This window comes from Schistocerca gregaria, chromosome 9 (assembly GCF_023897955.1).
Source record: "Schistocerca gregaria isolate iqSchGreg1 chromosome 9, iqSchGreg1.2, whole genome shotgun sequence".
Classification (NCBI taxonomy): Eukaryota; Metazoa; Arthropoda; class Insecta; order Orthoptera; family Acrididae; genus Schistocerca; species Schistocerca gregaria.
Genome location: NC_064928.1, coordinates 86,855,741 through 86,879,574, shown reverse-complemented (window position 1 = coordinate 86,879,574; position 23,834 = coordinate 86,855,741). Strand labels below are relative to the sequence as shown.

Sequence of the window (23,834 nt, the reverse complement as noted above, 5' to 3'; positions counted from 1 at the left end):
CGCAGGAATAGATAGTCAAGCTATATGTTTCAGAAGCGGGAGCGGTGTAGTCAGCCGTTGCAGAAAGGAACTAGTTCAATGTAATCTAGTCGTGACGAAATTTTACGAATTGACGAGGAACTGACGTGGAACCAAACAAAGGTGCAGAAGAGGTGTAGATAGTGTGTAGAAGGAAAAAATTGTCAAATGAAATGATAAATATGTACTTCTTGTGCTCATTATGTCTCCTGCACAACACTTTAATATGCAAAAACAACTGTGAGAAAAAAGTAACTGGATTTATAGAAGATGTGCTATTCTTAATTTGGCGAATATAACTTTTTTTTATCATGATGAAGAACAAATCGTTTTGCGGGCTCCAAAATCATGTTTGCTGTTAATGAAGTTTAATATAGTTAACTGTATGCTTTTACAAATGAAGTGACACAATATCAGAGGTTTTACTGGTCTCATACAGATATGATTTCATATATATGCACTGAAGGGACGAGTGAAAACTTGTACCAAGGCTGGGAATTGAACCCGGGTCTCCTGGCCACTAGGTAGGTGCGTTAGCCACTAAGCCAGCTTGCAACAGCGGTTCACATAAGTGCACGAATTACCCTGAAACACCTCGATCCAAATTTTTACTGCCGCCGCAGTCTGCTTTAAATTCTCCGTTACATACGAACAAAATTGTCGAGGCTGTCTATGTTCTGGAGCAGCACCTCACCGTCGAACGTAAATGGGGATCCAATCTCAAACCCAGGTGAAGGTACTTATACAAATGAAATGGCACAATTTCAGACACTTCACTGGCCTCGTACAGATAAGATTCTATTTATATGGGTTTCAGGCTGGATCCCCCATTTATGTTCGATGCTGAGATTATATTCCAGAACATGGAGAGCCTCGGAAATTTTGTTCGTATGTAATGGGGAATTAAAGGAGACTGGGGCGGTAGAGAGAATTTGGATCGAGAAGGGAGCCATGCCAGGGTAATCTGCAGAAATGTGTGAACCGCTGTGCGGAGGTGGCTTACTGGTAAAAGTACCTGCATATCTCTTCAATTTCTTCGTCATCTGCAGAGCTAGTTGGCATATAAACTTGTACTACTGTAGTAGATGTGGGCTTCGTATCTATCTTGGCCACAATAATGCGTTCACTATGCTGTTTGTAGTAGCTTACCCGAATTCCTATTTTCCTATTCATTATTAAACCTACTCCTGCATTACCCCTATTTGATTTTGTGTTTATAACCCTGTAGTCACCTGACCAAAAGTCTTGTTCCTCCAGCCACCGCACTTCACTAACACGTGAGGCAATACTGACCTTACGACTTCTCTTAGAAGAAAGATTAAGAAAAGGCAAACCTACGTTTCTAGCATTTGTAGACTTAGAGAAAGCTTTTGACAATGTTGATTGGAATACTCTCTTTCAAATTCTAAAGGTGGCAGGGGTAAAATACAGGGAGCGAAAGGCTATTTACAATTTGGACAGAAACCAGATGGCAGTTATAAGAGTCGAGGGACATGAAAGGGAGGCAGTGGTTGGGAAGGGAGTGAGACAGGGTTGTAGCCTCTCACCGATGTTATTCAATCTGTATATTGAGCAAGCAGTAAAGGAAACAAAAGAAAAATTCGGAGTAGGTATTAAAATTCATGGAGAAGAAATAAAAATTTTGAGGTTCGCCGATGACATTGCAATTCTGTCAGAGACAGCAAAGGACTTGGAAGAGCAGTTGAATGGAATGGACAGTCTCATGAGAGGAGTATATAGGATGAGCATCAACAAAGGCAAAACGAGGATAATGGCATGTAGTCGAATAAAGTCGGGTGATGCTGAGGGAATTAGATTAGGAAATGAGACACTTAAAGTAGTAAAGGAGTTTTGCTATTTGGGGAGCAAAATAACTGATGATGGTCGAAGTAGAGAGGATATAAAATGTAGACTGGCAATGGCAAGGAAAGCGTTTCTGAAGAAGAGAAATTTGTTAACATCGAATATAGATTTAAGTGTCAGCAAGTCTTTTCTGAAAGTATTTGTATGGAGTGTAGCCATGTATGGAAGTGAAACATGGAGGATTAATAGTTTGGACAAGAAAAGAATAGAAGCTTTCGAAATGTGGTGCTACAGAAGAATGCTGAAGATTAGACGGGTAGATCACATAACTAATGAGAAAGTATTGAATAGGATTGGGAAGAAGAGAAGTTTGTGGCACATTTTGACCAGAAGAAGGGATCGGTTGGTAGGACATGTTCTGAGGCATCAAGGGATCACCAATTTAGTATTGGAGGGCAGCGTGTAGGGTAAAAATAGTAGAGGGAGACCAAGAGATGAATACACTAAGCAGATTCAGAAGGATGTAGGTTGCAGATGAAGAAGCTTGCACAGGATAGAGTAGCATGGAGAGCTGCACCAACCAGTCTCAGGACTGAAGTCCACAACAACAAACAGTGACCAGGAGACCCGAGTTCGAGTCCCGCCCATGGTACAAGTTCACAGTCGCCAATTAAGTCTATATACATTAATTTATGCTTTAGTTCCTTCCTAGAGTGCTGGCATTTACGATTCAGTTTTATTTAAACAGAAACAGAAAGTGTACATCAGAGACTCTCCGAAATCAACAATGTTGGCCAGGAGCAGCTACTAACGGATTGTTCAAAGAAAAAAAAATAGTTGTATGAATGAGTACCAATACATTAGCTAAGTAGGACAGTATTTTATTCTGAAGTCAGTTAAAAGCAAAGTTTCAGCGTACGGCCCTGGCGGGCCAATTAGTATGGGAAGGCCGCCGTGTCATTCTGTGCCATTGATGTCGTTCGGGTACGGTATGGAGGGGCGTGGGGTGAGCATACAGCTCCCTGTGCTGTTGCCGACTGTTAGACCTTCTGCTTCTCACTCAAGTAGCTCCTCAGTTGGCTCGGCGAGTTTTAGTGCTCCTCGTTCCAGTGCTGCCTCTAACGAAGAATCGTATAAAATGCATGTTTGACCATCAGCTGGTTTTATTTTAAATCAAAATATAAACAGGTTAGGTCTTCGACCATCTCCACGGATACTATCCAAAGGTACATATAATTATGTGTAATACACAGGAAATGTTATTTTTCAAAGCAGTGGAAAATAACATGAATACTTACAGGGTTAAAATGGCTTAAGCCACCACACTACAGTTGTCATTACTTAAATAATGTGTACAGCATGTCATGAATATCAATATATGACACAGGACTTTTAGAAGCAAACGTACCATTGACCAACTTCTCGATATTTGTACAATATAATACTTACAGCACTGATCTTCTCTTCAGTTCTGCTCTGTGTACATTTAGTTTTCGTATGTTTGCTTCTAAAAGTCCTGTGTCCTATATTGATACTCATGACATGCTCTACAAATTATTTAAATAATCACAAATATGATGTGGTGGCTTAAACCAGTTTAATCCTGTAAGTATTCATGTTATTTTGCACTTCTTTGAAAAAGAAGTATTAACATTTCCAGTATACTACATACAATCATTTGTGTCTTTGGATAGTATCCGTGAAGATGTTCCAAGATTGAAATCAGCTGATGCTTGGGTTTAAAATAAAAGCAACTGATGTCCAACCGTAAATTTTATACTTTACTTGACGGCTGTTGATAGTCACCCTCCAAATATGTTTAACGAAGGAAGAATCCCTGCGAACACTGCGAATCGAATCCAAAAGTTAAACACGAAGATTATTTTTTAATTTTTTCTTTTTTTTTTTTTTGTTGCTTAGAAACAAAGGTGTAAAACACGGGATCGAACCATAAGGGGGGGGGGGGGGGGGAGAGTTGAAAGGGGGGGGGGAGGGGGGCGGCTACCGTCTCCGTCTACATCCCTTCCATTCTTTATCCTCCTTTGCTTCTTCGCCTAGCTTCCTTCCTTTACCGTTACGTTGTAATTATAATGTAAACTTGTCGTAAAAAAGAAGAAATTCTGTTCTTGAGAAACATATACTCTCCTTGAAGTTAAAATTTCGTTTCGTATCAACGAATGAATTCTGACTTCACTACCGTTTTGGAATTTTGTACTCCGGAAAACGCAATATGCTATTTGTAAATTACATAGTTTCGTTCGAAAAGGAAATATTATCTTCTCAAGGGAAGAAGAAAATATTGTGTTCACTCTCTAAGTATTGCAGGCTGGATGTCGCGCCGTGTAATGCTTCTCGTGTGTATCAGATTATCTTATTCGGCTGCTCTGTCTGTTATGTATGTGGGTTATCTGCGACTATCCGGCGTGTAAGGCATATTTAGTATGTGTCTTATGAGCATATTCCCAATGGTCTTGTCGTCGTTTGGGTCTTCTGGGGTCTTCCAAAATTCGTATTGGATACAAGCAAGGGAGTAATTGGTATTCGCTTGTCTGTTTTCTGTCCGTATTCTGCTGTGTGTCCAGTCATTCATCTGGTAGTGGTGTTTTTTGCCAGTAGAAATCTGAGTTTGGTCGAAGCAGTTCTCGAGTGGTTATATCGTCGCCGAGCTACACAAGTGGGCTACTGAACTACAGAAGTGGACCGTAACCACACATTCCCAGTTATCTTGCAAACGGCTCCACAGAACGACCCATGTTGACCGGATTGTTTTTGCTTCTGTCATCGTACAGTTTTCGGTAGTAATTGTGCTACACCTTGAGTAGGTCAACGTGTAAGACATGTGCCTGCTGCTTGCATTACTATGTCGCATAGCTGCCTGGCGACGCCTCCGATGCTGATTCTGTTGTTTGTTTTGTTGCAGAAGGTGTCCAGCCTTCGAGAAATGGAATGAAGGAGCCGGGACCCTTCGCTGACACGGTGAGTACAGCTGCCCGCATGTCACCCGTAATTCCGACCACGGCGCTTCAGTCCTCAGGTCTGCCAAGGCATGTGACACTAGTCGTCTCGTCGTTAATGGAGCAGGACGGGAGGCGGAAGTCATTAAGAACTAAAGCTGAGTTACCGTAAAAGTAATACCGATTTTACAGAATGCAGAGAGGATCCGAACGGACGTTATTTGACTCTGGTAGTACGAGTGCACAAAATCCTATGGAACTGTGACTCAAGCAAAATGAGGGGGAGAAATTTTAAATATAGTCCTCTCTATAAAAGTATAAATGCATTTGCAGTAACAGATACGCTTTTCATGATCCGCATCTTAAATTACACGCACTGGTCTCGCTTTATACGGGAACAATTTCGATGTCTGCCTAACCGCTTCGTGCATAGTTCAAGGCCAATATTTTTTTCTTCTACCAACTTGCGTAATGATTTTGCTCGGCTCTGCTGCATCGAGTTACACACATCCAATAATTTCCCTTCTTGTACGTACTTGGCTACGTTGGTAGAAGACGAGTATTTTTGGGCACGGGAAAAGAGAGAGAGAGAGAGAGAGAGAGAGAGAGAAATGGAATTAATTTGACGTTTTATATATGAGGTTCCATTAATAATTTTATGCATAAGCAATTACAAATCATACAAATAATTGAGATTTGAGTTTGAATGTGGCAAACTAATGTATCAATATCAGATTCGATCGAAGTGGGTGTAAATCTCAGGTTGCGCGTCTCAGATTTTGGTTCGATTTTTACCTTTGAAAATAGGTGTTCACAAACGTACGTACTTTCAACAAAAATACATGACCAAACTTCCCTTTCAATTGGATGTCAGACTGCAACTCTATGCGTTCCATCTGAAAATATTCTGGTATAATTTGTAAAAGGTATAACATAAATTTAAAAAATTTGATTATCTTTTGGAAAATTCTGAAAAAGATTGTCGAAAAGTATGACTGCGTATTTCATCCTGTTTCTAGTATTATGTTTGGGCAAAGTACTGAAATGAAAAAAAAATTGTTTGCACCTATTTCTGCTTGCCACAATTTTATTGAAACATTCTATTGATACGTGGGATTCTACCTCGAAGAGGCCTTTTTAAAGCCGGCCGCTGTGGTCGGGCGATTCTAGGCTTTTCAGTCCGGAACCACGCGGCTGATACGGTCGCAGGTTCGAATCCTGCCTCGGGCATGGATATGTGTGGTATCCTTAGGTTAGTTAGGTTTAAGTAATTCTAAGTCTAGGGGACTGATGATCTCAGATGTTAAGTCCGTTAGTGCTTAGAGCCATTTGAACCATTTTTGAACCTTTTTAAGTTATCTACATGATCAGTCATATCTACCAAAAAATCTTTAAATCTGCCATCCAGTTGTCATCGCCAAGTTCTGGCACAGATTTTGCTTTTGATCTCATGAACGATTTGATTTCATTAAATCTTTTTAACATTTGGCCTCGACTAAGCCACATTACGTCTGTAAAATATAAGATATCACTATCGATGGTTCAGTCCGATATGAGGTCCGTCAGCGGTCGAACGAGGAAACTGAATTAAAGGTCATTTCTTTGTATCGATCATTTGCTATGGTAGAAATTGCGCACGAAAGTAAAAAATCTCGTGAAAGTCCGTTATGGAGACGTACATGTTTAAACTTGGTTTTTATTTGTAGCAATGAATTTGATAGCAAATTAAACCGGTTATAACAAAATTAAGGATGCGTTAGATAGCAAAAATTGAGAGTAATTGCCATCCACATTAAGGTTTTTAGCTTGTACTAACGTATAGTGATCGGGACTATGTTTCTGTATGTTCACAGAAGATGAGTTTCAAGCCCATAACGTGACAGAAGTGGTATTCTGGACTCGACAGCAGCGTACGACACTGTCAACCACCAGTTACTGCTAAACAAGGTCTATAACCTAACCAAGGATTTCAGCCTCATTAGGCTCGTCGCCAAGGACAACGCAGCCCGTGGAGGCTACAGAAAAATTGGCTTCTCCAGGGAAATGTGTTGGCTCTAATTCTGTTCAATATAAACACTAACGACCAGCCCGTAGCCCCAAATTGCAGGAGTTTCTTGTATGGTGATGACGTCGCTTTGGTAACCCAAAGCAAAAAGTTCGATTCAACAGAAATCACCCTAAAGAGTGCTGTTGAAGATTTGTCAAAATTCTACCGAATAAACCAGCTTAAACCATAATGTTTGCTTTCCATCTGAGAAAGAGGGAAACCATCCACAAGATAGAGATGGAATGGTCAGGGATTAAATTGGAACACTGTGAGACTCCAAAATAGCTATGAATAACACTCGACAGATCTCTAACGTTCTAAAAACACTGCTGTAGTTCAAATCAAAAATCTCCACCATGAACAGCCTACTGAGAAAACTGGCCAGATCACAGTGGGACAGCCAAGCTGGAACCATTCGAACTTCAGCAATGGCATTGTGCTGGCACGCTGCTGAGTATGTTTGTCCTGTTTGGTATAAATCAACACGTGCCAGACAGGTGGATATTGCCCTAAACGATACATGTAGAAGTAGACAGGCAGCTTGAAGTCACCTTAGGCGAATGGCTCTACCACCCTACAGGAATTGCAGCAGGAATAGTAGCAAAAAGGGAAAGAACGAAACTGGGGCAGGAAAAAATGCATCCCATGCATGGGGAAGAGCCCTACCCACAACGACTAAGGTCAAGGAAATGTTTCCTCAGAACATTGGAGAAACTAACAACAACTGATGAAGAAGCCAAGGTGCAACTATGGAGGGCTGAGATATCTCATCCTCCTGGTTGGAAATGATTTTCAGAATCTTTACCCTCTGGTCATGATGAGAACAGGCTATACAAAATATGCTTCAGTTTGGACCGTGTCCCGCCACCCGCACAGAAGATGACCTTCACGAAGCACCGGAAAGTGCTTTGGAAGTGACCAAATTGTGGTCAAAGATTATATAAACTATTTGATCTGTCAGTAATTGTATACACTGTGTTTTATATATGTTTCTGACACGAGAATAATATTAATAATAATAAGCAGATCTATGGTGAGAAAGCTTCTTCATACCAACTGCACAGAATTTCCTTGTAGTTCCATAAATTAATTTCATTATACGTCTCTAAATCTTTACTTTCGCAGTTGCAACTGAAGTAGCTGTTAGATAATAGACCACCGCATATGTGTGTGTGTGTGTGTGAATTCCTAAGAGACCAAACTGCTGAGGCCATCGGTCCCTACACTTACACACTGCTTGAAGTAACTTATGCTAAGAACAACACACACACATCCATGCCCAAGGGAGGACTCGAACCTCTGGCGGTAGGGGTCGCGCAGTTCGTGACATGGCGCCTCAAACCGCTCGGCCACTCCACGCGTCAGACCACCGCGTATGACAGGCTAGCCGGTTATAACACGGGCGGCAGTGTTAAGAACGGGATGGAACCATGAGAGAATAACATCGTACTACAGGAGTTTGGTAGACGCCCATTCCTTGGCCCGCATTCTTACTTGCTTTGGGCTGCGAGTTGGTCACCCCTTGATTAGGTAGTCTTCCAGTTCGTTGAGCACCTAACACCGAGACTGTCTCTCAAAATCTCTCAGTAAGTCGACGAACAGTACAGGGTGATCAAAAAGTCAGTATAAATTTGAAAACTGAATAAATCACGGAATAATGTAGATAGAGAGGTACAAAATGACACAAATGCTTGGAATGACATTTGGTTTTATTAGAAATAAAAAAATACAAAAGTTCAGAAAATGTCCGACAGATGGCGCTTCATCTGAATAGAATAGCAATAATTAGCATAACGAAGTAAGACAAAGCAAAGATGATGTTCTTTACAGGAAATGCTCTATACGTCCACCATCATTCCTCAACAATAATGCTATGAACAGCACTTCCGGAGTTATGGTGAGGCATTGGCGTCGGATGTTGTCTTTCAGCATCCCTAAATATGTCGGCCGATCACGATACACTTGCGACTTCAGGTAACCCCAAAGCCAGTAATCTCACGGACTGAGGTCTGGGGACCTGGGAGGCCAAGCGTGACGAAAGTGGCGGCTGAGCACACGATCATCACCAAACGACGCGCGCAGGAGATCTTTCACGCGTCTAGCAATAATTATATATATATATATATATATATATATATATATATATGTGTGTGTGTGTGTGTGTGTGTGTGTGTGTGTGTGTGTGTGTGTCATTTTCTACCTCTCTATCTACATTATTCCGTGGTTTATTAAGTTTTCAAATTTATACTGACTTTTTGATCACCCGGTATTATGACGAGGTACAGCTGTTTCCGGGAAGTTTCCAGCAGTGCCTAAATCTGTGTAATTATCGCCTTGTCGAAACACACGTTCACCATAAAAATCCGTTCCTCGGCTGACAGCAAGTTAAACATCTAAACACAAGTCGCATTCAATAGCTTTCATTACCTGACGCAACCAGTTAAATGTTGCATTAGAGAAGAAACAGTTTTGGCAACTTGCGTTATGCCGACTTTGTTTCGAATTTCTAACGTAATCTACATCCGTAGCCTAGAGCATGACGACTTTTCGAAGACACGGTGTAACAGTTCCTATTATTTTATTTTCACAGAGGGAATGGTAATGAGGAACGCGGATGCTGTTGGTGGAGAATCGTCGTTCCATAAGCCTCTCATACTTAGCCATGATGTTCGTCTTTCGACAATCTATGTAGTTAACAACAATATGATCTTGGGTTTAGTAGAAAGCTGCTTGTTGCCTCCAATCAAAATCGTGATCAATAAGAATTTGCGTAATTTCGACATTTTATTCATAGCGCACTCTGGGAGGTAATGCGTTCGTTGTTGCCACCCAGCTTTTGGTTCGCGGTGAGCTTTCGCTGAAAATGAAACGCTGAATCTCGAGATGCCTTAAGCCGAGTGCAGGGAGAGTGTTATTACAAAGGGATGCTGCTCGCGGGATCGGAAATGGCTAGAAAACTCTTTATATTTGAACGGTTTCCGTAGAGATGGAATTTCTAATGTGCGCTGAAGCAGGCTGCTGTTTTAGTGAGTCCATGGGTGGGGCTACTTTCTTTGATTTCCTCTTTTAGCTGAACATTTTCTTTTCTGTGGAGATTTTTACTCTTTTATGAGACGTCATATAAGTACGTAGTAAGTTGTCAAAGCGCGTTCATTCATTCACCCTTGTATGCGAGCCTTCAGTGATTAGAGGTTAGTAAAGACAATTCGGAGAATAATGTAATTTGAAAATGCAAGGAAAAGTTAAAAATTCAAATGTAAGAAACAATGTAAGAAGCAAATCATTTGTTAGGAAAGTACTTTTCCGTTTTTCCTTTTCGTTTATTTCTTCAAGAAAGAGGTAAAACCTTTTATAAATCAGAATTTAAATTATGGAAAATTTTGATATTGATCAAAGCTTTAGTGGGAGAAGGAGAAGTCTTTATTTAGGAAAGGGAATATCATATCTAAAAATGGTTCAGATGGCTCTGAGCACTATGGGACTTAACATCTGTGGTCATCAGTTCCCTAGAACTTAGAACTACTTAAACCTAACTAACCTAAGGACATCACACACATCCATGCCCGAGGCAGGATTCGAACCTGCGACCGCAGCAGTCGCGCGGTTCCGGACTGAGCGCCTAGAACAATATCATATCTACAAGCCTTTCTGTAAACTTTTTATCTATTATTACTGATATTGTAGACGATGTAGATTTTTAAAAATTGTTAAAGCACTCGTAAGCAGAAAACAGGAAATTCGTGTTCGAATCCCAATTATAATGTATTACTCAAATAGTAATGATAACCACACAAGGAAAACACATTCGTTCGTATATAAGTAAATTATGTTATTGCTAATAATATAAATGTTCATTTTTTACGTAAAATCACGAGGAGATGGTTAGTCACCTATCTTGAATACCTCGGTACATCGGTTCGTTGTCGCTCTCACATAGTCCAGTGTTCGTAAACATTACGAAGGTCTACCTTCAGCTCTTGGCTTCTTGTGTTTCGTTGTTATGTCGCCACTATACTCAGTTACTACTGTCTTGTTATCCATAATGGAGGCGAACCGGAAATCAGTACTTTTAACTGTTCTTGGCGTAGACGTGACAAGATGAAGTATTAGGTGATAAATAAACCCACAATCATTTGTATACTTTATAGTTTATATTTGCGTGTGGGTTACATAAAATGCTGCTTCGTTGACTCCTACAAATTAAGAGGATTGCACAGCCTATACCTTTCAAAAGAAAGCAAGAGACTGTCTTCCAGATGACAGTAACAAAACGGATCGTAAAACTTAACTTTTTCTTTTACATTAACCATTCTCTGGTAGCTTCAGTTATTATGCTGTCGCTTGCACGTTTCTTCAATAAATACGTACTTCCTTTTACAAATTTTTAGAATGATCTCTCTTTCTTTTTATGACCTACCAGCAACATCGCACAGTTTATCACAAATTTCCAATTATCACAAAATCTTCACTAAAATTCCATTATTAAACATGAGCTTCGAATAGGGAGCTTAACATACAAAATGGAAATTAGGTATTAACTGTACGTTCTAAGAAGAGTCACGGCGAGGTAGCTGAGGGGTGTAATTCTTTCTAATGGTCTCGGGATGTGCTGACGGCTTTTTCGGCGCAGCCAACTTAATGAACCATACTTAGATGACGAGAGTGCATTAAGCATGTCTGCTATCCATAAAAAAAAAAAAAACAGACATGACACACGGAGCTACATACCACAGAAATGTTGTTCGTAATTCACTCTGAAACGGCTTACATTTCTTCATGTGTTCAGTGGAGATAGTTTTTGCTCCTGGTTTTGAAAGCTGAGATTGGTAGCGACTGGAAAGACGATGTCGTAAACCTTCTATCGAAACAGTTACTCTCGTCGGTAGCTCTTGTTGTTGTCACTGACGCGATACGCAATGCGATAACGATATGTCGCAGAAGCTACGCACTTTGCTAGGGTGCATAGGAGAGTAGCTACTTAAGGGGGGGTTCACTATACTTTGGTTAAAAAAATCGATTTTAAAAAAATTGCATTTTTAGATCCATGAAAGTGTTTAGTATCAACCCCTGAAACGGTTTTTCCGAATACGGAACAGAAATGTTTGTTAGTCGGGGTTGAACAAACAATGCACCTGCCTGAAATCGGCGTGTTTCACGTACCAGTTTTTTTCTTACCGAGGACGAGTTATTGTACCGGTGCTTGGGAGGAAACACAAAATTCAAACGAAAGTTTGAACGCGTGTGTTGGGAAGTTAGCTCCCAAGCATTTGCATTCTGGTGCGATGACTGGAGATTGTGACTATCCTGGCAATGAGCAGCTTCAACGAAGGGTATTCAGCAATTCTGAAGACCATGACAACGGTGGAAGTCACCCCGGGACTCTATTCGACGCAGTTCGCCCATTCGGACGACCACCGCATTCAAGCGGCCGAAAACCCATTGTCACCGGCCGTACGAGTGGCTCTCGAGCAGCGCAGGATGGCCCAGATCGAGCAGAACGCCCTCTGTGAGGAAGAGGAAGGACTACTTTATGGACCGGGAATAGCAGATCGAACGTACGTTGCATAATATTGCATTTATCATCATCATCATTTAAGACTGATTATGCCTTTCAGTGTTCAGCCTGGAGCATAGCCCCCTTATAAAATTCCTCCACCATCCCCTATTCAGTGCTAACATTGGTGCCTCTTCTGATGTTAAACCTATTACTTCAAAATCATTCTTAACCGAATCCAGGTACCTTCTCCTTGGTCTGCCCCGACTCCTCCTACCCTCTACTGCTAAACCCATGAGTCTCTTGGGTAACCTTGCTTCTCCCATGCGTGTAACATGACCCCACCATCTAAGCCTGTTCGCCCTGACTGCTACATCTATAGAGTTCATTCCCAGTTTTTCTTTGATTTCCTCATTGTGGACACCATCCTGCCATTGTTCCCATCTACTAGTACCTGCAATCATCCTAGCTACTTTCATATCCGTAACCTCAACCTTGTTGATAAGGTAACCTGAATCCACCCAGCTTTCGCTCCCATACGACAAAGTTGGTCGAAAGATTGAACGGTGCACAGATAACTTAGTCTTGGTACTGATTTCCGTCTTGCAGAAGAGAGTAGATCGTAGCTGAGCGCTCACTGCATTAGCTTTGCTACACCCCACTTCCAGTTCTTTCACTATGTTGCCATCCTGTGAGAATATGTATCCGAAGTACTTGAAACCGTCCACCTGTTCTAACTTTGTTCCTCCTATTTGGCACTCAATCCGTTTATATTTCTTTCCCACTGACATTACTTTCGTTTTGGAGATGCTAATCTTCATATCATAGTCCTTACATTTCTGATCTAGCTCTGAAATATTACTTTGCAAACTTTCAACCGAATCTGCCATCACAACTAAGTCATCCGCATATGCAAGACTGCTTATTTTGTGTTCACATATCTTGATCTCACCCAACCAGTCTATTGTTTTCAACATATGATCCATAAATAATATGAACAACAGTGGAGACAGGTTGCAGCCTTGTCTTACCCCTGAAACTACTCTGAACCATGACCTCAATTTACCGTCAACTCTAACTGCTGCCTGACTATCCATGTAAACACCTTTAATTGCTTGCTAAAGTTGGCCTCCTATTCCATAATCTCGTAGAACAGGTAATAACTTCCTCCTAGGAACCCGGTCATATGCCTTTCCTAGATCTATAAAGCATAGATACAGTTCCCTGTTCCACTCATAACACTTCTCCATTATTTGCCGTAAGCTAAGGATCTGGTCCTGACAACCTCTAAGAGGCCTAAACCCACACTGATTTTCATCCAATTGGTCCTCAACTAATACTCGCACTTTCCTTTCAACAATACCTAAGAAGATTTTACCCACAACGCTGATTAAAGAGATACCTCTGTAGTTGTTACAATCTTTTCTGTTTCCATGTTTAAAGATTGTTGTGATTACTGTTTTTGTCCAGTCTGATGAAACCTGTCCCGACTCACAGGCCATTTCAATTATCCTGTGTAGCCATTTAAGACCTGACGTTCCACTGTATTTGATGAGTTCTGACTTAATTTCATCCATCCCAGCTGCTTTATTGCACTGCAATAAATTGACCATTTTCTCCACTTCCTCAAATGTGATCCTATTTCCGTCATCATTCCTATCCCATTCTACCTCGAGATCTGAAACATTACTGATCGTATTTTCACCTACATTGAGCAACTCTTCAAAATATTCCCTCCATCTGCCCAAGGCATTTATATGCAGTCAAAACTTCAAACGCGTTTTTCTCGAAATGACGTTTTTTTGTCGCATAGTATGATAACTTCAAATCTACTGACCCTATTGGCATGATTCTTTGATTCCGACGAAGCTAACTAAATTGTCTAGGAGTTGTACCACTTCTTTTCCGAACCATCAACTATAAATATTTTTACTTGGCCCAGCGACTAACTGTACTTCTGTCGACAGCTGATGCTCCGTAGACTTTGCACAAGCAATTGTGAATATTCCCCACAGTTTCTCTCTCTTCTGTGAGAAATTCTGTGACGGCACGTTGCTTGTAACGCACTTCACCTACAGACGCCACTTTGAAACTGTATTGCAGCTACGCTCTTTGTCGAAAGTGACGGAAACTTCGCGCGCACGATCAGGATTCTTCATATAATACATACGTAGCTTTTCACATTCGTAGCATTGTTTTCGGATGAGAAAAATAATGCGGTGCCTTACTTTCTGCCGAGTGGTTCTAGGCGCTTCAGTCTGGAACCGTGCGACCGCTACGGTCGCAGTTTCAAATCCTGCCTCGTGCATGGATGTGTGTGATCTTCTTAGGTTAGGTAGGTTTAAGTAGTTATAAGTTCTAGGGGACTGATGACCTCAGAAGTTAAGTCCCATAATGCTCAGAGCCATTTGAACCTTACTTTCTGGACAATACTCGTAATTTAAATGTAATTTTTTTTATTTCTATTCCTTTGTTACGTCATTTTAATCAGCATCTTCACTGTTTCAGTTGATCTCATTTTTCCTACCTAATCTTCATTTGCCACTTTGAATCTTTGTGCTTGTGAATTTAATTACTGTTGTTTACTGATTTTGAACCGAGCGAGGTGGCGCAGTGGTTAGCACACTGGACTCGCTTTCGGGAGGACGACGGTTCAATCCCGTCTCCAACCATCCTGATTTAGGTTTTCCGTGATTTCCCTAAATCGTTTCAGGCAAATGCTGGGATGGTTCCTTTGAAAGGGCACGGCCGATTTCCTTCCCAATCCTTCCCTAACCCGAGCTTGCGCTCCGTCTCTAATGACCTCGTTGTCGACGGGACGTTAAACACTAACCACCTACCTACTGATTTTGATTTAATTTTTTCCCTTTTATCATCTTATATTCTCGTCCATATTATTGCATTAATTATTTTTATTCCTTATTTTGTTGGAACTTCGCTTCAATTATGATTCCTTCTTCCTAAATCCTCATCTGGATTGCGTTGTACATAGTACAAAAAGAATTTATGTTTTGGATGTTTATGACAATTGCCTTCGATCTTGTAACGAAACGTATATTTTTGACACCGCTGCGCAGTCGATATGAATAGCTTATTTCGTCTTGTATTTTTTAACCGATGAATAAATGCTTAAATATTCCAAGTGGTAAAAAGAATGATAGGAAGAAAAAATGAGAGCAATTGAAACAGTTAATATACTGATTAAAATGGCATGACGAAGTAGAAATAAAAAAAAATTCATTTAAACCAGTTAACGGAATAAAAATAACGAACAAAATCATTTCAGTGAAGATAAAAAAAAATAAAAAAAATTCGAAGCATGTAACGGGATTCGAACCCAACATCTTTAATGTGAGGACCGCACCAAAATGGTGAAACTGCTGTAATATTGTAAATAACATTAATATTTAAAGGCTGTGGAGTATAACGCGAAATTCCAAAACATTTTTTCGTCTGTTACTCGCAAACAAGGACGCACGATAGTGGATGGGTGCAGGGTGTGAGGGTCTTAACCAACATCATCGTTTAGATGGTTTTAAAAAATCGATCCCACCGTTAGGGACCTCTGTCAGTGTGGTTAGCGCCTTACAGCGAACATTTAATTTATTGGTAACATAGCAAGTTATTTACATTGCGTATTATGATTTCTTTGGTTCAAAGGGTTCTGAGCACTATGAGACTTAACTTCTGAGGTCATCAGTCCCCTAGAACTTAGAAATACTTAAACCTAACTAACCTAAGGACATCACGCACAGCCATGCCCGAGGCGGGATTCGAACCTGCGGCCGTAGCGGTCGCACGGTTCCAAATTGTAGCGCCTAGAACCTCTCGGCCACACCGGCCGGCATGATTTCTTTTTCTCCTCATGATCGTCCACATTATTTTTGGAAAAGAATTTTATTCACACAACCTTAGCTAATAGAGTATTTTTTTGTTTGTGATTTTTCGAAACAATATTTGGGCAGAATCACTGTATTGTTTGTATTTCACTTATTTATATATTGTTCTTTTGTGACCCCGATCTAATCGCAGCTACCTGCATTGTTTACGTTTTAATTATCTACGTTTTTGTTTTTTGTGACTCCGAATCAACTCGCTGCTACCCTTCATCATTTATGTTTTACTTTTTTGTCTCCCAGATCAATAATTGTATTTTTTGTGTAGTGTGTGTAGTGCGACGCTGGAACTAGTCACACATATGAAATTTTTATAAACGAAATAGGAGTAAGAAAACGTGATTGTGAAAATTGTATTTAAAAATAAATATAATTAAATAAAACGTGTATATTTTTGTCTCTTGTTGTCGCTTATTTGGAATGGTAACAGCACCAATACGGCAGTGTTATCCTTTGTCACATATACACGTTATACTTGTGTCAAGAGAGTTACGCGACATGCTCTCTTACACCAAATACCGGCCCGTGTGTAAACACTGCCGTTCACATTGTGAAGCGGCACGCGTGTGTGTGTTGGGGTGTTGAGCCCGTCGCCAGATCTTCCTTGAGCGTTTCCGCCCTCCCGCCCGTTTCCGTCGTAATCTGCATGCCTTTGAAAAGCGCCGCAGGCAGCGGGAAGCCAGCGGTATTTCATAGCCGGGATCTCCTCACACCTGTTCCGCCCCCATCCCTTTTCTGTTATCGGCTTACCGGCGAGAGGATTTGGCGGTCCCTCCGGCCGTACCATTAGCGGGCGGGCGGCTAAATTACAGGCCGACCCGCTAAAGGCGCCTCTGCCCGCCTTGGAACACTCGCGAGGAAACACCGGCTAAATGCCACTTCCATCGTTACCCCGAAGCACTGGCTCTGCGTGGGGCCAGAAGCGGCGAGCGGCTCTGAGGGCCACGTCACGCCCACTGACCTTTGACCCCCATTTCGCCTCCGTTTGCATTGGCCATCTGCAGTGCTATTTATTTAGCATACAGAGCAGACAAAGAAATGCTTTTACGTGTCTACAATATGGGTGAAACGTTCCTCTCTCTCTACCTGTGCGTGAAATTAGACGCGCGAACGCCGCTGGAATGCACGCACTGTTTTACCGATATGCGGCGCGCCAGACAAATTACACATAATATCGCTCTACAGATTTAATCGGAAATATTGGTGAACCTCGATTGATTATATACACTGGCAATAATTAATGCAACACACCTTTTTCTGTAAGCAGGTTGGTTTTATTCAGGATCCCACTACATCGTATTGGTCCCCACTCTTTTGGTTACAAAACCATATTTTTGTTAGGTTCAAATGGCTCTGAGCACTATGGGTCTTAACTTCTGGGGTCGTAAGTCCCCTAGAACTTAGAATTACTGAAACCTAACTAACCTAAAGACATCACACACGTCCATGCCCTAGGCAGGATTCGAACCTGCTACCGTAGCGGTCGCGCGGTTCCAGCCTGAAGCGCCTAGAACCGCTCGGACACTGCGGCCGGCTTTTGTTTGGGAACGAGGTAGCTATCGGGCACAAACCTGTGAGTATTCCAACTGGTGGACGAATGTGTCAGCAGTACCAACAGAGACGTCCAGTTCAGCAGCGAGGTGTTTGTGATCCGTCGATCACCTCGAATGAGAGTGTCCGCACGCTTCAACATTGCAGGAGTCACAGCTGTACGCGGCCGTTCGGCGCGCCGAAGATCGGACAGCTATGCGCGACCTTCTTGCCAAGATGACAAACGCCTCGCCCAACGTCCCGCCGTGCTTTTGTTCACTGGCAGGTCTCTGCAGACATTCTACAAGCGCCTACGAATATCTGCGATGCTCTAGTTTTCCCCCAAAGGAACCTCAGTAGCAGCTCTCTGCTAGGGACGCATTTTCGTTCCAGACGCCACTTTGAAGGCTATTTACTGCGCCGCCTCCTATGAAACTGCAGGAGTTGAACCGGAAATATTCCACGATGTCCCACAACAAATACTGCATTTTTCAACCGAAATTGGTCGAGAAAAAAAATGTGTTCCATTATTTTGACACGAGAGACAGCTGTTAAACTTCTGACTATTCCAACGGGCCGGCCGTGGTGGCCGAGCAGTTCTAGGCGCTACGGTCTGGAACCGCGCGACGGCTACGGTCGCAGGTTTGAATCCTGCCACGGGCATGAATGTGTGTGATGTCATTAGGTTAGTTAAGTGTAATTAGTTCTAAGTTCTAGGGGACTGATGACCTCAGAAGTTAAGTCCCATAATGCTCAGAGCCATTTGAACCATTTTTGAACCACTCTAACGTCAATATTTCATAGCTAAAGCTACGTTTACTAGCGCTGTGGAGGCAATCGACCGGGCACCGTGTCATCTACCCGGAACTCGTCAGTTACGCAGCTTTTCTGTTCCTAGAATGAAATCCTTTCTTTCAGGACTGCTAGTTCTGCAAGGTTTCGCAGGAGAGCTTCTGTGAAGTTTGGAATGTAGGTGACGAGGTACTGGCGGAATTAAAGCTGTGAGGACGGGGCGTGAGTCGTGCTTGGGTAGGTCAGTTATAGATCACTTGCCCGCGGAAGGCAAAGGTCCCGAGTTAGAGACTCGGTCCGGCACACAGTTTTAATCTGCCATGAAGTTTCAACTTTATTGTTGCCAACACGGACCTCACGGCACCATTTCCAGATTTCCCACTAGAGAAAAATCTCTGTGTGGTGTGCGTACTGTAAGACCTTCAGTACACACACCATCAGATTATTTGACTTGGCGCTCTAACGAAGTAGACGAGTGTCAGCAATATGTCTCGTGGTCTTATCGTGGCGTGTTTATTTTCTGCCGTTAGGTCAGACGATAGAAATGCCACTTGCACGCTTAGAGTAGCAGATTGACGGTGACCAACTTTAAATAGAACTTGATTAATTTTCACACACATTTATTAAAATAATAACAAGCATAAACATTACGTAACTTGGTTCTATATGCTATTTACAGTTGACAATTTGAAGTTCATTTGGTATTGGTACGTGAATCTTATTCTCACAGATATCTCTGATACTTGACAAAAGTGACTATACATTTATCTTTTATGGTAATCTTATTGGGCGCAGATTGGAACTTGACTATAGACTGGCACAGACAAATGTAGAACTCTTACTGACTGGTACAGACTGTTTCAGACAAATGCAGACCGACTAATCGGAGATGTGTACACTCGTTATAATACCTCGCGCGTTCATGTATCACTGCGCTAGTATGATCCGCGAGGAGAAAAGATTCTACGTTAGCAGCAATCTCATTGGCTGCGTTACATATTAATACGCGGATCGGCGCAAGCAGAATTTGGTCCGTCTCTATGGCAGCGCCATCTCGTAGTGCAGAGACAGACGAGCGCTGCGCCTGCGCTGTTGTGCTTAGTGGGGCGCACTTTAGTGGGAACGTTGTGTACGCGCTGACTACGTGGAACTATGTACACAACACTCTGGCACTGCCGTGAAACGAACCCTCATCTTCAGCATAGCCGTGAGACACGCTGACCACTCTTCGCCACCATCCCCCCAACAGCGCCCTTCTTAGCCATCTTCAGCCCTTCCTTGTGCTCGCTAGTACTATTCCAGGCTTCAGTGACAGTAGCGTACTTCTGTCGGATCACAAAACAGAAGGCGAACCTCTGAAATTAAAATTAAAATCTTGTTTTGTTAACAAGGAATTGAAATGGATACATTGTCCCGTCACTTTAATGTGACCGCTTGTCAAAAATGTGAATGACCACTTTTTGCAGTGCAGACCACTGAGGTTCTTGGAGATATCGACACGGATGTGGAACCATGCCGGCTCCAGTGCTGTGTTTCTCGGTTGAAACTCCATGGCGCGAACAACCCGATTGAGGTGATTCCACAGATTGTCGATTCTCGGTTGAAGCTCCATGGCGCGAACAACCCGATTGAGGTGATTCCACAGATTGTCGATAGGGTTTACCGTAAATGAGGGGAGTTTGCTGGCCAGGGTACGATTAACTCATCATGCTAAACTTCCAACCACGTCGTACACCGCGAGCCGTGCGACACGTTCCAGTGTCCTGCTGGTAAGCGCCATCGTTCCGAGCAAAAGCAAACTGGATGTAGGTGTGGACATGGTCCACGAGGATAGATGTATAGTTTTGTTCATCCACTGTGAGTTATTCAGTGACGATATCAAACAGGGAATGCCACGAAAAGATTTCCCAGATCATAACGCTCCCTCCTTTGCCCTTGACCATTCCAACGTCTGTTGCAGGGTGTTTGCATTCTGTGCGATGGAGCATTAAAGATGATTCATGTGAAGAGGCAACTTAATGAATGTCCATTGGCGGTCCTGGGGTGCAAATTCCAGCCTTCGTCGCCGATGAACAGCAGGCAACTTCGGTGTATGAACCAGGCAACTTTCGCTTAACGGTCGTTGACGAGTCTCTGTTGGTAGCCCCTTGATTCATCTGGGCAGTCAGTTGCTCACCAGTTGCACGTCTATTCGCCCGTATACATCTCCGCGACCACCGTTCCTGTCATCTATGGCCCATGGTGCGGCAGTTTTTGATAGCTCCATTTTGTGCTCTGTATGCTTCAAGCACGACGGCACGCGAATAGTTTACAAAAATTAACCGTTTCGGAAATGGTTCCGCTCTAGGCCCGAAAGCCCATTGCAATGTCTCTTGCAGCGGTCTCTCCGCGATATTTTCAGAAATTTTATAAATTATATAACTCAGTACATATCTCGAAATATCTCTTCCTATCTTACCGATTCCTAAACTTTAATATACGATGATTATCAATGCAAAGTAGTTTCAAGCCCTATTATTCCTTGGAGCGCCCATTTACTCCATGGAATAGATTCTCTGCTATCTGTTTTCTCTTATGAAAAGAATGAGGCAAGGCTTGCCGATTAGTCGTGAAAGAAGGAGGATGTATATGTATGTATTGTTGAGGTAGTCGCCATCTTGATGAGATTTTGCATGAGAAGGAATTTAATACATGAACTAAACTAAAGTAAGTGTGTTCGCGTATCATTTAAGTGATTATTATTGACAGTGTCTGCTTACTACGCTGTGTTGCACGGGATCAGTGGGGAACGTCTGATTTACACTGGACGAACCCGCCGTTTTGTACGCTCAAGATATCCAGTTACTTCAAATAAATAGGCTAACACGAACTTATCAGCAGATCTCCGGTCTTCCCCATGTGATTACCGAAAGTTAATAATTATTACAAATGTTTTCAGGAGATCGACTGAGAATTTTCGTCGCACCGAGACTTCGAAATTGCTTCACAGCCTTATGGAATTTAAGTTGAGCTCAATTTAATCAGGATAGAACAGTATTGAACTGTGTGAATGTGATAAGCCTGGTTTGTGTATGAAATTTCCCTTAACATACGCATGTTTTTTACTATCCTAACCAGTGAAGCTAAATCAGGCCGGTGTGAGAGAGGTTTTTAAATTTCAGATACCCCCCCCCCCAAAAAAAAAATTAAATTTTTAAGTCAGATAACTCGCTGTTTCCGCATTACGACAACGAATGCACTGTTTTTCCACTGCTGTTGCTGCCACCAGCCGTCTTTCAGGGTTAGTGCACGGTCATGTCGAACACAGGCGGTGGTCACATTAAAGTGACCTTCTATCAATGGCTAACGTCAGTGTCTAGGAAAGGGGATATTTAAGGTAATAAAGATCCGCGTTTGCTCCCAGACAGGTAAGTTGGAACCATCCGACCGCCATGTCACCCTCGGACAATGACGTCATCAGTCGCTGTATGGAGGTACATCTGGTCAGCACACCGCCCTCGCTGTCGTCGGGTTTCTTGATATTGGAACCGCTACTTATATGTCTAGTAGCTCCTCAGCTGGTCTCACGAGGCTCAGTTCACTCTGTAACAGTCCCAGTATATCGTCGCGCGGTCTAGGGCGCCTTGCCACGGTTCTTGCGGCTCCCCCCCCCCCCCCACCCCCCCCCCCCCCCCCACCCCTTCGGAGATTCTCGGCCCTCGCGGGCATGGGTGTGCCTGTTGCCTGCAAGCCTGGGGACCGATGATCTCAGCAGTTTGGTCCCATAATAACTCATCACAAATTTCCAAATTTACCACTCCATCTAGCAAGGAAAAATTCCTGGCACAGTCGGGAATCGAACATAGATCCTCTGCATGACAGTCAGCAGCGCAGACTACACAGCTACGGAGGCGGACAGTAGAGGAGGTAGGTGATGAATTGATTAAAGATGGAAGAAAATTAATGCCATTTTGTCTTTTGAACACATGGTTGGAGACCACAAATTGGCTTCGGGTTACTTTATTCAAAAGTACCGTTACTGCGAAATTTTTACATCATCAGATGGTTGTTCATGGTTTTATCAATATATATTATACATTGGTTTCCTGGGAGTTGCAATAGGATAAACAATAATTTACAAATTATAAATGTGTAACCAAAATAGCTGCGCTACATATTTGTGTAGTAATGCAACAAGGGTCCATCTGGCGCATTGTATTAGCAGTTTTTTTGCAATGAATCGTTTTGTGGCCGAACTGAAGTGGTTTACAATGCAGGCCAACGTTTCTGACTGTGAAATTACAAACATCCTTGCAAATGTATTTCATTGCAAGAAAACTGCTAATACAACTGCGCACGCGAGAAATTCGTGTATAAAATTAGATAGTTTTATTATTTTCAAGTTTAATACGTACAGTTGCTAGTGTAACGTTCATCAAGAATTCAGGGGAATCAGTAATATTCTCGGCATGTTGCACACGCGTATTTACAATTACATGGTTGTTGTAAAGTTTCTGTAGAAAAACAAATTTGGTTTACATTCATTAAAGATTCTGTCTAAGCACACCAATTCAACGTACATTGGAGAGAATAGCTGGCGGTGTTCAGTGGAATGTATTTACAGCAGTCTCCTCAGAGCGATTTCTTTCTCTCTGTGGATGATATAAGAGCTATTTTGAAGATTTTTGCTCAAATTCTTTGCTTACTACTTTAATATTGTACGATGGCAATCCTCGTCCGTCTTCCATATACAATGGCCCAAATGGCTCTGAGCACTATGAGACTTATCTTCTGAGGTTATCAGTCCCCAGGAACTTAGAACTACTTAAACCTAACCAACCTAAGGACATCACACACATCCATGCCCGAAGCAGGATTCGAACCTGCGACCGTATCGGTCGTGCGGTTCCAGGCTGTAGCGCCTAGAACCGCTCGGCCCATATTTGACGTATTGCGTATTATTTCGGCTTATGTGCATTGTAAGCAATTTAAAAATAGAAAAGAAAAATATCATCATATGGACTCCATCACACGACCTTCAGATTACCATTATATATATATATATATATATATATATATATATATATATATATATATATATATATATATATATATATATATATAATGCTTAGCCATTTAGAGCTCCCATTTCTATCACTATCGTTTCTGGCTAACCCCTGCATGTACCACACATTTGGATGAAACCGGTGAGGACGAATAGGCGCGATCCCCTTGTCAGTCCACCAATGTCGAGCACATTAGAGGACTATGTCACTTGGTCCAGTTGTGTTCGTTTACAGTAATGCAAACTTCAAGGAGTT

The 23,834-nt window shown here is 42.1% G+C and overlaps 1 protein-coding gene across 1 annotated transcript in view; it reads left to right on the top strand.

Annotated features, from left to right (window-relative positions):
- The window catches only part of LOC126291445 (uncharacterized), a 1,287,515-nt gene that overhangs the window by 1,023,573 nt on the left and 240,108 nt on the right, over positions 1-23,834 (top strand). The window contains exon 4 of the mRNA XM_049984959.1: positions 4,742-4,797. Within this exon, the coding sequence (XP_049840916.1) occupies positions 4,742-4,797 (56 nt within the window). The remainder of the gene's footprint in view (positions 1-4,741; positions 4,798-23,834) is intronic.